This window comes from Durio zibethinus, chromosome 10 (genome assembly GCF_047325235.1).
Source record: "Durio zibethinus cultivar Kanyao isolate XHJ-2024 chromosome 10, ASM4732523v1, whole genome shotgun sequence".
Lineage (NCBI taxonomy): Eukaryota > Viridiplantae > Streptophyta > Magnoliopsida > Malvales > Malvaceae > Durio > Durio zibethinus.
In genome coordinates this window covers 8,337,100-8,352,510 of record NC_143171.1, presented here as the reverse complement: position 1 = coordinate 8,352,510, position 15,411 = coordinate 8,337,100, and the positions used below count along the sequence as shown (strand labels likewise).

Below are 15,411 nucleotides of genomic sequence, written 5' to 3'. Positions count from 1 at the left end.
GGGTCTTTTAAGGTGACTCTGGACAGTAGCCAGAGAAACAGAAGAAAACAAGAATGAAGAGGAAAGCCATTACATCAACTTTTCAAGGAATGGAGAGACGGCTCACAAGGCTGCAAGCCAAGGCCACTGCTTCTTCTTCAACTGTAATGTCTCCCTTTTTTTTTTATCACTCTCTCTGTGCGATGTTATCAATGTGTACGCAGTCTGTCTTTAAAAAAAGAAGATTTTTGGCTTGAGATTTTGAAAAAGACTTTTAGTTTTTTCTTTTATAACTTTTATTGAAAGTGATCATTTTTTTGGTTGCTGGGACAATAGTTCTTTTATTTTCATTTTCATGGGTTTTTTTTTTTTTTTTTTTCATTTTCATGGGTATGTTGGGGTGAAAATGCTGGAAGGTTTTGGTTTTTTCTTTTGGTCTTCTCTTCTCCATTTTCATGCGTAAAATCCCTTTTTTGTTGGAGCTTGGTTCTTATTTCATGAACTTTGAGGCAACGTAGCTGATACTTAATGATGAAATGGGCTGCTCTCTGGGGAATGGCTGCAAACAGTATGGGTATTTTTTTAATGAGTTGCATTTATGCTATTAGGATACTTGACCGACTGCCTAGGATGGATTGTCATCTTGTTACCTGATTCTTTTAGCCTCATTAGACTTGAATTAGTTAATCTTTGGTAAGGTGTGGGATACCAGCCTTGGAGTTCTTGTCCTTTCTGGTTGGTTCATTCTGGCTACGCTTTGGGATCCTTGTTGAAGTTTGTATTTCAACTTCATTTATTAATAAAATTACTTTCCTTTTCAAAAAAAACTCACTTTTTTTTTTTCTTTTTTCGTGGTGGTTTGGACTTTGTAAACAGAATTTCTTACTCAAATTGTTCTGTTGTTACTTTTTAATGCTGGTACCCTTTTTAATATTTGACCATCTGTAGGCAGTCAAACAGTCCTAATGATTTTATAAATCAACAAAGAATTTATTATTGATAATCCTGAGGCTAAGCCTAAGCCTGTTATACCTTAATGCTTAATGAGTACCAAAACTGTTTCAAATGCAAAGACCAGTATAAAGTGGGTTGAGTTTTGCTAAAGTGCTTTCTCTGGTGGAAATATGTATATAACTTAGCAATAATCTTTTAACTTCTGGCTGTGGTTGTGTGTGATTGGTGGTAATTTGTCAGAAGGAACAACTCCTTTTAGGGACAAGCATGAGGCTAAGGGCGTGTTCTTTATCTTCTATGATGCATAAGCCTGGTTACTATGTGTGGAGGCTAGTGTGCTTGCTTTCTTTATGCTAATGTGTGGTGGTACATCCCTTAAAATATAACTATGTTAGAGAAATTAACCTCATGTGCTGATTGAAAATTGTTTTCATCAAAAGTATTTGTTGATTTGTTTTCAATTTTAGATTGACTTGAATTATCTTAGGAAAAGATGTATGCCAAGTTTCACTTTCAATGCCTTGATATATCAGTATCAAACATTGGTTTTCAACCCCTTGTTTTCTCAGGCACAAATGGATTCTCTGTCCTCCAAGTCTCCTAGTCAAATTACAAACTTAGTCCCCAATCAATGTGTATCCTTGCCATCATCAAAAGGGTTCAAAGAAACAGAAAATGCCAATATCCCAGAGTTGGAAAAATCAGGGAATGAATCAATCCCTACCCTGAAGGGTAGAAGTTGCCTTCGAGAATCAGACCAGAATTCATCTTCTAGCACCTCAGCAGGACTTTGTCTACAATTGGCCTTTTCATTGGACCGGTAGAAATATTTATCAATTTAATTCAGTGAAACTTTATTTTCTTGTGCAATTGTCTTTTTTTTTTCTTTCGGATGGAATACAATTCTCGTCTATTATCTTGCATCTGTCTTTTGTGTGGTTGTGTGCAAATACCTTCTCCCATCTGTTTTCTTATCTTCTGAGATACTAATTATACACTAGCATTTGGTATCTTGTGCAATTTACTGAAAATTCTAGTTCCCAATCTTTAAATGTTTCATAATGCAGCAGAGCTCCTTCTAAAATCATATGTGATTTTTCCTATAGGTGTTATCTCCAGCTCAAGTTGATTCACCTACTGCCCCCTCTGGATATGTACAATCGCATGCAATTGTTGGTGATAAGACTAAAGAATACAATAACATCCGGATAGCAGAGACATCTATAGAAAACAATTCAGCATCTGAGGGTACTTTCAACACAGAAAACTTCAACTCAAAGCTTGTGGGTCAAAATCAAGGCAGAGAGGAATCTGACCGTGATGCTCTTGCCCTAGTAACTGCCAAGAACATTAGTGGAGTCACTGTAGCAACTATTACTTCTAACACTACCTCAGGTAGACAAGTAGCCGCAGAGGAAGCCAGAGTCATATCAAATGTTGTCTTGGAAATTGCCAAGGAAGTTAACAGTTGTAAGACAACTGATGAACATCTAAGACCAACTTACAGTATTGGCCTGTCTGAAATGGCTAATATGTTTGCTGCTGATGATTCCAATCAAGATGAGGTCCAGTCGTTTTTGTTTGATCCTGCCTTGATCTCAGTTCAGGGATATAGAGTGAAGGAAGCATCTGCTACCATTCTTAGAAATGTAGCTAGGAATTGCTTTGTGGAAACAGTGGAGAGTCGCTCTTTTTTCTTGGAGAAGGTATGTGAAATCATACAAACATTGCAAACAACAAAATTTGTAAACATTACACAAACTGAAGTCGAGAAAATGCTTGCCCTTGTTGGCGACCTCGAGAGAGTGAATCTGGGCGTTGGCTGGGTCCAAAAAAGATTAGAGGAGATTTTGGAGGTGATAAAGCTGATAAAGCAGTCTTCGCAATTGAAGGAGAGCAGGGGAAGAAATGCTCAAATCATTCAGGAATCGAAGAGGGCATTGAAAAGCTACGAAGCTAGGATACTGGTACATGAGGCTGAGATAGAAGCACTTAAAGAAAAAGCCAGTTTGGAGAAAGAGAAAATGAATGCAGCACAGGCCGAGGACAGAATTATCACACAAAGAGTCTCAAATTTGAAGCCCAAAGTGAAGCGCTTTATTAAAGAATCATTTGTTCATGACCTGCAATGACTCTTTGGAACTCAATGGTCTGATTTTCTAATTCACCAAGACCAAGTTTCCAGAGACTTTTATCTGGTTATAGTAGAGAATATCTTGTTGTTCATAAAACTCATTGGAAACCATAGGTTTAATCTCTACCTTAAAACTCTACATCACAGAATGCTTTTGTTGCATTTGATTTGAAGCTCCAGAGGGTATTGACAATGTTTCTTGCTTTTCCAAACAGCTGTTATATCCACTTTAATCTCTACCGTGAAAGTCTAGATTCCAAAATGCCTTTATAGCTTTTGATTTGAAGCAATTATATCTTTTTTAAAATATTAGTTATATGATTTTGTTAAAATTAAACCAAACTTTATATTTTTACCATATAGTTAATACTTTATTAAGAGTTATTTTATTTACGAGTCTTTTAGGGATAAAGCCTGTCCCAACTGTTCTATGTGATTGACTTAAAAGTTCCAAATTAGAAGAAACAGACTGTCTTTTATGAGTATCTAAAGTCTAGATTAACAATATGTTTTTTGGACATAATTTTGAATGTTATGTGGAAATCTTGAAGTCATGGATATGCACTCGAACGCCTTGTCTTTGTGTCAACCCAAACACGGAACTAAGTGAAATTGTTGGTTCATCCTTTTCCAGGTTCATTATTTCTAGAGATTTTAAAGAGAACTCATGTCAAGAAAAATTAAGATTTATTTTTTACTTATTAGCCAAAATTTTTATAAACGCACACCACATATTCTGAAACCTTGATCATAAGCAAAATATAATAAATTGCACAAATGAATTTCTTTTTAATTCATTGGAAAGAAGGAAAGCAGATTACATAGAACAGGAAACCATATACAAACTTTATCCATAAAATTATTCACTTCTAACACCAATTAATAAGCATTAACCTTCCTGCAATTGTTTCTGATCTCACCCCTATAACCTGTCAGTGGTGAGATATTTCCCATGTTAATCATGGACTTGGCAAATTGCTGAAAGAAGAGTTTCTGGTTGTAGGCGTATTTCTTCACTAATTCCCTCGACACAGGATTCTTGGTAAACAGAACTTGGTCAGAGTTCAGCAGGCCCTTGTAAGCCAACAAGTTCTTGAAGTAGCTGTTATCAAACTTTATAGGGCTCACAAAATCTAAGAAAAACAGGTTCTGGTCACCACTTGATCTTGGACAATTGGTGCGCAATTGAGCAGCATATGATTGGTCAAGCGTGTAGTCTGGTTGTCCATTTCCTGATTGGTTGTAAAGTCTCTGCCTGAAGCTGGTGCATCGGGCGTTTCCAATAGTATGGCTCCCTGAACGAAAAATATGGGGAACCTGGTCAAGCTTTAAGAATTTATAAACATGTTATACCTGCTTCAGGTTTCCAGAAAACACATTCAAGAATGTTAATCGAGTAAGTTTACCAGAAAGTGCTACAAGATCAATAATGTTCAGGCCTTGTAGCTTGAACTTGGTGAGAATCGTTTGAAATGTATTGTTTGGAGCAGGAATGTTGCTGTTAGAGCCACTCAAGCTTGCTCCTCTGGAGTCCCTCCTTCCAAGAGGGACTTCCCAGCTAGGTCCACCGGTCTGCAAATCCAAAATATGTTATCAGAATGGCAAATTTTGGCTAATAGAGCAAGGCAATTTCAAGGCTGTAACAAAAGGCAGAACTAACCAGAACAGTAGAATCTCTAGCAGCCAGGGCCATAATATCAGCGCATGATACTGTATGAGGACACTCTTTCTCCAGTGCAGCTTTGATCTCATCTATTACTTCAAATCCTCTAGCTGAGTCCCGGTTTGGATTTGACCTCTTTTCGCTAGTTATGGTCCCGCTGCTGTCTAACAAAATTGATGCATCACAGCCCTGTGACAAAAAACAAGGTTTTTATAAGACAGAGAGTACTAATAACTTTGTGATGTACTAAAACTGTTCTGTTAATCCTTATCAGTAAATCATAAATTAGCTCATCAAATGAATATCATGATGCTGCTAATATATATAGAAATGAAATTAAGAGAAGTGAGGGTGATTGCTTTGGCAAGTACAACTGTTGAAGACCTTGACAAAGCAGTCGTGGAAATGTAGCCTAAGCAGTGAAGCGGCCATACGGGGATCCTTTGCAACAGCTTTGGCTACAACGTATTTTACAATCTCTTGAGCTTTCGGACATGAGTGATCGTAAAACTGAGGGTAGAGGTATCCTCCTTCAAAAGTCCTGCCAGAGAAACAAAGGGGAGCTAGGGCAAGGAGAGAAAGAACTATGATAACGCCCATGGAATGAGCCATATTGTTTCTTACAGCCTCCTACGTACTTTGTTTTGTCTTTTCACTTTTTAGACCAAAATCTAGACAGAAGAAAAAGCTGACGAAATATGAAGAGAAACTTTCAGAACATTCTATGATGAGAGCGCTCAAAGGGTACGGGTATTTGTAAAGGAGACTTCGTTTTGAATGGTCGTCATAGAGATGACAGAAGATTTGGTGACTTGCTTTGCAACAATCAAGAACAGGAAAGAAATGGAAAGGTTGGAGTTGGTAGTAATATGCCACTATTTGCATGCAATGCTGACCAATTCCCATGGAATATAGTTGTAATTGAGCAAAATACGCTGAGGTCTCTAGGCATGATTATCCAATAAAGCAAGCTTTCGGATTAGCTGATCATCATTTGATAAACATATGTAGAAACGATTTAATCCTCTGGTTCTCCACAACATTGTCTCCTTGGAACTGTTAGTTTTTATTTTTTTATTTTTACAAAAGAAGCGGCTAAATGAAGATAAAAAAAAAAGTTGCAGATGTTGAGATTTACACTCTAAACATGTTAATGATATCCAACCATGGATCAATATCAGCAAATGAGCACTTCTAAGTGCTGACTGAGGATGAGATGTCAAATGTTTAAAATGGACATCCATTTTATAAAGCGAAGAAAGTAATTCTTGATCATTCTTTTCGTTATTCATCTCTTTTCCTAAAATTCATTTGAAGCCAAATTTTTGTGTGCAGGAATAATGAAGGTCATCGTGACGCAATAGGATTATCGGCTTACTTAACTTAGAGATTACAAGATTAATTATAGCAAATACCAGTTATTAACTTAACACAACTAATCAGCAAATCATCAAATACACTTGAACCTGCTCAACCTGAAATGATTTAAAATTCGGCTGGGTCCAGGCATCAGGACTCGAAATTACTTGGCCTATCTATTTAAACTATTAAAACATGCTGTAAAAACAATTAAAGTAAGTTTCTATATTTCTTTGTGTTGTATGTTGGTCACTCGAACAATATCTTGACCGTCAAATTAATGTTTATTAATTGTTATAATAATAACCACTTCAATTGATTCAACACTTAATTAATATCAAATAAATTAATTAATCACATCAGCACCAACACACTATAAAAAAAAAAAAAACCAAAACACAAATATTTCATTTTGTACCCTTCACATTTACTTCCAATCCCTCTTATCTGCTTTCTACTTCTTTACCTTTTCCTTCTTCTACCCTATTTTACGTGTTATATTTTGCTGACATGAGCATCATAATACGTATCAGAGTCTTATCTTTGGCGCCCCTAACCATTTTTTCTTTTATTACAAGTCACTCTAACTTCCGAATCAACCGCCTAACAAGCTTCCAACAAGCATCCAGTTACCAAACCCAATAAACCACCAACACTTTTCAAAAGCAATCATCCATATAGGTTTACATTACACTTCTTTTACACAAATTGTAAGTTATTAGAACTGCGCGCTTTATCTCATGGAAAGATGAGTAAAAGGTAAAAGATTGTTAATTCCTATACGAATCAAAGTCCAAGTTATTATGTAGAGAAGAGAGAGACTAATACATACAAGTAAACACAGGTAAGCAAACCAGAAAAATTATCTCCAAAACTAACCAGAAATATCATTTAATGTAGTGCATGCGTCAATATTTGTGATATTGAAACTCTTTGAGTTAGACTCTAAATACCTTTCTCAGTTCTCTAAATTATCCCATAAAATTATAAACCCACCCATGTAAGTTGCTCTATAAAAAGAATTCCCTTGGTGGAAAAGGTTTTGTACTTCTTTCCATCTTTTGTTTAAGTTACGACTACCAAAGAAAAATGACAAAGACCTCGATATTTTTCTATGTAGGAGATACATCTAATTATCACTCAAACTTTGGAGATCATGATTTTATTATTAATTTACGAGATATAAGTTTTTTTTTTTTTTTTTTGAGATCTTTCGATATTTGATAATCATTTTGAATTTCGATTAATTCGAAATTGAGTCGAGTTGAATCTTATAAGAAAGTCAAACTCTCCCAAACATATTTTTTTTATTTTTAAAATTTGAAATCAAAATTTTACTTAAAAAAAATCGAACTTTTTGTTAACAGGCATTGATTACAAGATATAAATTTTATATCTATAAAACATTACTTGACGTAAATACTAATAAATAGTATTTTTGATAAAAAAAAGTATTCTTGTTATATAAATTTATATTTTATATTCTGTCATTGAATTTTCCTGAAAGAACTAAAATTCATTATTAAAATAATGGGCCTATTAAAATTTTAAAACAAACAAATTATAACTAGGTGATGTGAAGCAAATGTTCGATATAATCTTTTCTATTCTCCAATTAGGGAATTGGCATTAATGCAAAGTTTTCTTTATCATTTGTAGTAAATATTTTAGGACATGTTTGAGAGAATTACACGTTATTTATGGATTGTTTTACTTAAACTAACACATAGGATTTCATTGATGTGGAACACATATTTCCATTTCTTTGATGTGGAACACATATTTCCACTTGCTTTGTCTTACTCTTACATATATGTCGGGACTCGGACAATACTAATCTGAAACTGGATAAAAAGAATATTAGGTCTAATCATACCAATAAGATAAAAAAAAAAAAAAGTTTTGGATTTATTGAGAATTTTGGGTAAATGTTTCTAATATAATAAGCCCTCATTTGGATGTCGATGGAAAAAGATTTCCGCCGCATCTTCCCGTCGTTTTGAAATCATATGTTTAGTTTATAACATGAGAATATTAAAAAAAAAAAGTATAACTTAAGTTTTATTTTCCTATTTAATTTTTTTTTCTTGTCTTTGCAAATTTGGCTCATTTGACGTGATTAACATTATCCTTTTTAACATATCATGCTGTTCATATATGTTCCAATTCCAAAAAGAGTTGTATTTTTTTTTAGGTATAAATTTATACATTTGACTATAATGCAAATATCAAATGTGTGATTAATTCAAAGAGTATGATAAATTGAGCTCTTTCTCCATCAAAACTATATCATGGAATTCTCCTTGCTTATGTTTTTCAATTCTGTTCTTTTTTCTTACCCACTATACTTCAGATATCAATGCAAGTTATTTTAAGGCTTGAAAAGCCATTTGGTTTCAACAATAGCTTGAAGTAAATGTTGATACAAACTTCCATAAGATTAAATGGTAAAAAAGAAAGTGGTAAGAAATGGTATATTCTATGAGTTTGGTGGAATTTCTAAATGCCACATCACGAAATACTACAATGAGTAATGTTTACATTGTAAAGGAGGATATAATGTACCTCATACTGATACGTGTGATTCACCAGAAGAAACTTAGCTTTTCTATGGGAAGGACTACAAATGTTACATCGTACCATATTTTCTTTCACTCGGTGTCCATGTTCCTTGAGCAGCAGCAGTAGCAGTAGCAGCAGCAGCAGGTGGGCGCTCCCAGAAGACTTCACTGGCAAAGCTGGCATTAGGATCCTCTGCACGTGAGTAGCCTTGCCCTGCTCCACTTACCTATGATAGGTAATTTGAACATTAATGGGCGGAATCCATGCAGAGAACTACTTAGTTATTGAATTGATTTAAGCTGCCTACTTTGCAAGGTCAAAATGTATCTTGCAAGGGAAAAACGAAACTGAGTTAAAGAGGCCACGACAAGAAGTCATTTCAGTAGCTAAGCCTAAATATTACTTTGCTATCGTATGTAAAAAAAATCCAAAACTAAACAGTATGCAAGTTGGCTATCAGGGTTGTATTAGAATTCTCTGAAGCGGCTATTATTAGCATGAAAAGAAGTTCAAGAGTTTTAGCAACATTGTTCACCCCAAAAAATTCCATAAACTTACAGTCTCTAGACAGGCAGAAAGAATTGTCATGCCCGGCAGTGCATCAATTCCACGCTGGATCCAAAAAGTAAGATATAAATAGGTGCTTGCAGGCATAAATTTTTGTAAGCCATCAGAAAATACAAAACTATAGAGTCTAAGCAGCGCACCTGGTGTTCCACTCGTGTCTTGTAAATAAATCCTCCACAACAGAACAGAGTTGATGAAACCATGAATCTGCTCAAGAACGCATGCATTTTATTAAAAAAATCATGGGCACAACCCTCACAAACAGTAAATTTCAGAACCAATAGAAAGAAGTCAATTTTTTTGTCTATCTGCAGTGACAAACATTAATGCCGTAGATAATAGATATTTCGAAAGGCTTTCATGTACAAATCATAAGTGCCAAACCCCAGGCCATACAGAATGGTTTAGGGTAAATAAGATAATTAATCCGGTGGTACAAACTTGTGCCAAACACTGCATCTGGTGCAGATGATATTTTAATCACTTGATTTCGCATATCTGAACACATGTAGGACAAATGAAAAAACTTCAGGAGGTTGCCATACATGCAAGAAGTTATTCCAAATATTGCCCACCCTCCTGCAGCATCTCCTTCCTGATTTTGTGTGTATTCTGCAAATATTGAAAAAAAAAAAATCAGCTTGAAAGTAGCTGATGGCAAGTTCTATGGAAAATGCATCACTATTACCAGAAAGCTACTTCAACAGATTCCAGAAATATCATTATTGATAAAACCTACCATTGAAGAAAACAAAATTTGGGAGCTTACCACACGTCTTTGTTAGAACAAACTCGATTGATTCATAACCCTCCACTGGGATAGTGATGTTAATTTCGTATGGGGTATCATGGGCCTTCACACCTGAAGGATAAAAGCGGGGAAAAAATGATTACAGATGGAAATTCAGAACATTATAATTGAAAATAACATCATCCTCCTCAAGAAAATGATGTACATACATCTCCAATCTAAAATCAAAGTTGAGGGTGACAGAGTTGTAGGTGGCTTCCCAGTTGTCCCTGTTCCTGATAGTTTAACCTCCAGCCCATTTTCTGGAAAGACCTGAGAAGGACCACATGGAAAGAATGATAAGGTAATAAGCATATTCATTCAATAATCACAGTTTTCTACCCCTTGAGCTGACTGGAAATGGTACCTTGATGAGAGGTTTTTGCACTAGGTTGGATTGAGATGCAATTGCAGTCAGATAAATGGTAACATGAGGCTGTTCAGTGCTGAAGCTGTTCACCAAAACTTTTCAACTTCAAAGATTATTCATAAGATGCTAATCACAATTAATTAAACTAAAATAAATCAAATTCATTCACTAAATGTGAGAGAATGGAGATTGCTACTCATAAAAGTGATACCATACCTAAAGTCATGGCAAGATTTTTCAAAACCCAACTGAGTCAGACCATTGTAAACCTTCAAATCAATAAAATGCAACTATTTTAATCAGATAATCTCTGCATAAAAATCAAAGTAGATCAGTTATGACACAAATTCTTACAATTTCCCATGATCGTGGATGAAATCCAACAGTGAAGCCCTCAAATACCCGTGGGCCTGGTTTCTCACATGGAATGGCCAGTTCAGCAATGGCTCTGAGAAAAATATAAGTAACAAACATATAGATATATGCTGCAAGATAAATTTCAATCAATTATTTGAAGTTGGATGCAAACTGTCTAATAAAACGATTTGTCTTGTGGTTTGGCACCAGGAATAACAGCTCTAGATTGTAACATAACATTTCACTCTACACTGCACCAAACTTGAAAACAAACGTTTAGAGAAAATGAATGAAAAAGAGAGAAAGAAAGAAGTTATAATAATGCTTAGAATACCTGCAAGTGGATTCATATGTGACATTGCATATGCATCCAAGTGGATCTGAGATTAACAACAAAGACAATGACAAAAGTGTTAAAGCGTGATACAAAAGAAAGCATTGGCAGTAAAACTTACAAGGCAAAACAGGGATGGATCCATAACAAAATGATCCAAAGTAATAAAAGCCTTCCCTGATAATTTGGGGTGAGAAACGAAGATTTTCAAAAAAATTCATTGGCAATTTATATGGACACAAAAGTCAAAGAGAGAAAGAAAAGAAAGAAATTTAGAGATTGAGAAATGCAATGAAACGATGTTATCATACTTTTTAGGTTTTTAATTTTACATAATTGGCTCAAGCACTTTGACGTCATGTCCAAAATGTCATTTATTTGCACATCCAGGTCTCAATAAAGGTTATGTGATAACTGCATCAAATTGAGAGTTGATTGTCACCATAAAACTCAAATTACTTCCTACACATGTTAATGCTTAAGGGCTACAAGAAAATAGTTAGCACCAATATGGAAGATCTCACATTAACCAGTAGAAGCTGAGGGAAACATTATTGGGTTGAGAGGGTGGATGGTCATTTTAACCCATTTTGGTTTGAATGAGAAATTACTTAATAAACAGAAATATAGGACTTCACTTTGTTAAACGTAAACCATAAACACAAAAATAAACAACTCAATCCACTGCCAGAGATTTGAATGCTAGAAAGACCATTTCCACCTTCTAGAGCTAAAATACTTGAAAACAATTGCCTAATCAAGCTTTAGCTCACTTGTTAGGAGTTTTATGCTTTGTCAGCATTCAACGATTAATCTACAACATGAGATGGTTGCAGTGTAACTCTAATTATTAAGAACATCGTCAACCTCCACTATCTGCTATTATAACATCTAGCCGGCAAAGTCACAATTCACTATATCCAATTAATTGCAATTTTCACATGGTATCTATTAAGCAATTAAATGCCAGTCAGGACCTTTCATTTTTGACCAAGGTTTTCTATCTAGTCCTGGCTTGTTACAAGCTTTCCGCAGAATTTCCGTCACTATTAATCATGTCATTCAGCTTCCCAAATCTCTCTTTGTCATTTCTGCTCAAAGCAAGAAGAGATAGGGTTTAAGACACCATATGAACTTATGAATTCTCAAACAATCAGAGATGGGAGATATAAATTCCAAGTATATACAGCAACAAGCTCTTGAAGACTTGATAGGAAGAGTTCACACACCTTTGCATTGCCCATTTAAGCAGTTTCCACATATAATATTTACCTGAAATACAATCAAAGAGAGTCATTAGCACATAGGCAAATCCATGAGGAAGGTGAATGTTGAAATTGACATCATTAAAGACTTCCCAACAAAATAGTAACTTCTAAGAAAAGTAATGTCAAACAATTCCCTTAAATTTTGACAAAGAAACAGTAGCAATAGACCAACCTGTGCAGTGCGTCCCATTTTGTCAAAGGTGTGCTCACAATGCAGCAGGTCACCATTGTAGTACTCCTATACACACAGAGATATTAGATTTAGCAGGTTATATATCTATATGAATCAATATTACAGTGAAAAAAATTCAAGAGGGCTTTTGGCATAGGGCAAAATATTGCATTAAGCAGGCAAACACTCTTTTTTTTCTTCAATCTCGGGAGGCTTATAAATACAACAATGATAACAAGTGAATTCATAGCTTTTTTGACACTTCATCCATTGACATAATAGATTTAAGAAGCATAAGAAACTGATGAAGTAGGAGCCAATGACACTTCCATATAGCCAGCTAAGAGGCAGCTACAATGTCTTGTATTTAAAACTTTTATATAACAGCAATAAATTGAATTTAAGGGCCAGAATCTTCTAATAAATCTATCTCTTTTTCCACCACCAATAACAGCCAAAAAGTACCTACACTAACATCATAGCAATCATTCATTCCCATTGAGCAAGTAGTGATTTAGAGTACCCTAGTTCGTTTATAGCTACTACTTCACAAGCAAGCAGTTCGAAACCAAACAACTACATTACACAGACTTAGGGATGAGAGTCAGATATGGGTATACTCAAGTTTTTCTAAGTTTTTTCATAATTTGGAGGGTCATACCTCTATACTCTTGTCTGGATATGTGTTGGACATGGATAGTACTTTAGGGAAAATGAAGAGTCGGAGCAACATAGCCAAACAGACTTACTTGAACAAGGTCAACATGCCCAGAACCAGCAACAAAGTAGTTAGACTTATCGAGTCGACCAAAATCTACATATCCCTGCATGGTTGTTATTATTATTACACATGACATGAATTAGACTCAGAACGCTTTATGGTCATCAAAATATTAAAAAGAAAAAAGAAAAGAAAAGATAAGCATGTTTTGTGGGCAGGAAAGTGCAAATCAGTACTTTCAGCTAATTAAAAACATTTTTAAAATTGACTTATCAAAGGACTTCCTCATAAAAGAATAACATATGAGCACATTGATTTAGTTCTTAGGGAAATAAAGTTATGGACTACCATTTTTGATCTACTCTCTACATCTTTGCAAAAGCGGATCACAAAGTCATTGTCCTGCATCAAGAGAAATACAAATATGTAATACGCTCAGCACATGAATATTTGTAAACAGTAAATAAAGCATTATCACCAAGAGAAATTGAAGACTTTCAATATTTGAAATCATTCAAGGATGTTACCTTCTCCTCATAGGTAAAACGAACTCCGACCCAATCACTCTAGTCAACAGCTTAAGAGAAAACAATTTCGCTCGAAACCAAAGCCCTGGTTCATGTAACTTGCAATTTAAACTATAAACGCTCATTCAAAATCCAACCAATGATTCAGACGTCTATGTGAAATTTACAACAACAACAAATCAAAGTAACAGGATACGAAATCAAAAAGATGGCTAGTATTATCAAACGCATAGCAATTGGATGATGGGACAGCAACTGAGGTAACTGTAAGTGCTTGAGAAAGAACAGCTGCAAAGGAAACAGATTCATTTCCATTAAACAGTTTGATATTGTTAAAAGAATATTGCATAACAGAATCAAATAAGAAAATTACCTGCCACTGCTATGAATACGAAACCAGCATTGCTTTTTACACTCAGCATTGCTTCGAGTATTCAACCAAGCATGTCCTTCGAGATTAAGCTACTCCCAGTATAATTTATATTATCAGAAAATTATTTCAAACTCTTTTGAAGTTCCCAGTAAGATTCTTTGAAGCAAAGTGAATCTAATTAGAAAAGGAAATAAAATTATCGGAACTTTGAAACAAATATTTTTGGATTAATCCAGATTTTCATATTCTACTATCGTTCTTTAAAAAAAAAAAGTCAATGAAGAGGAAATAGCAGAGAAAATACCTGAATAACTTGAGCGGAGTGTCGATGCTGAATGTTTTGAGGAGAAAGAAGGGACGGAGATATGGGAAGGAGTTTAAATGTAGAAACGAAGCTACAAATGACTGCAATTTGTCCGACGGGAAACTGACAGACGTTGTTTCCACGGCAATGTTTTTGTAAGTTTTGTAGTATTAGTAGACTTCTTGGCGGAATTACAAAATGGAGCAATGGACTAAAAATATTTTTGTCATGATCAGAAATAATTATAGGAAGGAAATGAAAATTATTTTGAAACTTCTAAACATACCCCACTTTTTACTTTTCATACTCTACTTTTTTTATCAAAATTTTTATAAATAAAATTACTTAATTACTATTTTCACAAGTTATTAATAAATATATCCAATAAGTTTTATAACTTATCAAAAAAATAAATAGCATTCATGGTCCCTAAACTTTGGATTAAATTTTATATTGATCCTTATATTTTAAAAAAATTTAATTAAATTTTTAATTGTCCAAACGTATATCAATATTGTTCTTCTATCTGCTAGATTATTTAAATTGATTAAAAATCCAACATGATATGACACATAACCTTACAAAATTTTATTACGTTAAAATTTTTAATATCCAATAAGCAAATCATAAAAGACAAAAGACTAAAAACGAAATTTACACCAACTAAAAAAAAATGATGTTGTCAAAATATTTTGCAATTGAAATATATGATATTAAAATAGAAAAACACCCTAAACATTCATAATCTTTTGCAAAAGACTCATTTTGGGTCTTAAAGAGAAAAGCACACCTATTTTTCAAGTGTTAAAGAGGAAAAGAAAATGAGTTTCAAAAAGAATGAGCTTTGGATTGAAAAAGAGGTAGTGAGGATTGAAAGGATTAGTTAAGGGTTGAAAGGGATGAGTTAGGGTTTGTCATATGCAAGACATAGGCTTGTTACCTATTTGTTATTGTAGTCAACAAACTCGAATTAGGAT

At 34.4% G+C, this 15,411-nt stretch overlaps 2 protein-coding genes and 1 pseudogene across 6 annotated transcripts; 1 reads left to right on the top strand and 2 right to left on the bottom strand.

The window, feature by feature from the left end:
* LOC111293278 (uncharacterized) lies at positions 1 to 3,303 on the top strand. The gene is made up of 3 exons (XM_089767287.1): positions 1 to 143; positions 1,503 to 1,753; positions 2,040 to 3,303. Exon 3 carries the CDS (start codon positions 2,457 to 2,459, stop codon positions 3,063 to 3,065), a length of 609 nt encoding a protein of 202 aa, XP_089623413.1. The 5' UTR covers positions 1 to 143; positions 1,503 to 1,753; positions 2,040 to 2,456; the 3' UTR covers positions 3,066 to 3,303.
* A 611-nt stretch (positions 3,304 to 3,914) lies between these two features.
* On the bottom strand, positions 3,915 to 5,450 carry LOC111292604 (peroxidase 72-like; annotated as a pseudogene). The gene is made up of 4 exons (XR_016345718.1): positions 5,096 to 5,450; positions 4,728 to 4,957; positions 4,474 to 4,639; positions 3,915 to 4,362 (listed from the first exon to the last, which is right to left on the bottom strand). The product of XR_016345718.1 is annotated as a peroxidase 72-like (transcript).
* Positions 5,451 to 8,455: 3,005 nt separating this feature from the next.
* LOC111292188 (uncharacterized) lies at positions 8,456 to 14,580 on the bottom strand. 4 transcript variants are annotated; one of them, XM_089766682.1, is made up of 18 exons: positions 14,435 to 14,580; positions 14,131 to 14,304; positions 13,954 to 14,045; positions 13,758 to 13,796; positions 13,579 to 13,632; positions 13,259 to 13,333; positions 12,510 to 12,575; positions 12,299 to 12,341; positions 11,070 to 11,115; positions 10,733 to 10,826; positions 10,595 to 10,647; positions 10,376 to 10,460; positions 10,179 to 10,281; positions 9,988 to 10,080; positions 9,764 to 9,830; positions 9,359 to 9,425; positions 9,210 to 9,263; positions 8,456 to 8,978 (listed from the first exon to the last, which is right to left on the bottom strand). In XM_089766682.1, exons 2-18 carry the CDS (start codon positions 14,177 to 14,179, stop codon positions 8,955 to 8,957), a joined length of 1,104 nt encoding a protein of 367 aa, XP_089622808.1. In that variant the 5' UTR covers positions 14,180 to 14,304; positions 14,435 to 14,580; the 3' UTR covers positions 8,456 to 8,954. The 4 variants fall into 4 exon arrangements, with proteins under 4 accessions (XP_089622808.1, XP_022740175.2, XP_022740176.2 ...); XM_022884440.2 differs by having other exon boundaries at positions 8,456 to 8,877; XM_022884441.2 differs by having other exon boundaries at positions 8,456 to 8,877; positions 14,131 to 14,219.
* Between the last annotated feature and the right edge of the window lie 831 nt (positions 14,581 to 15,411).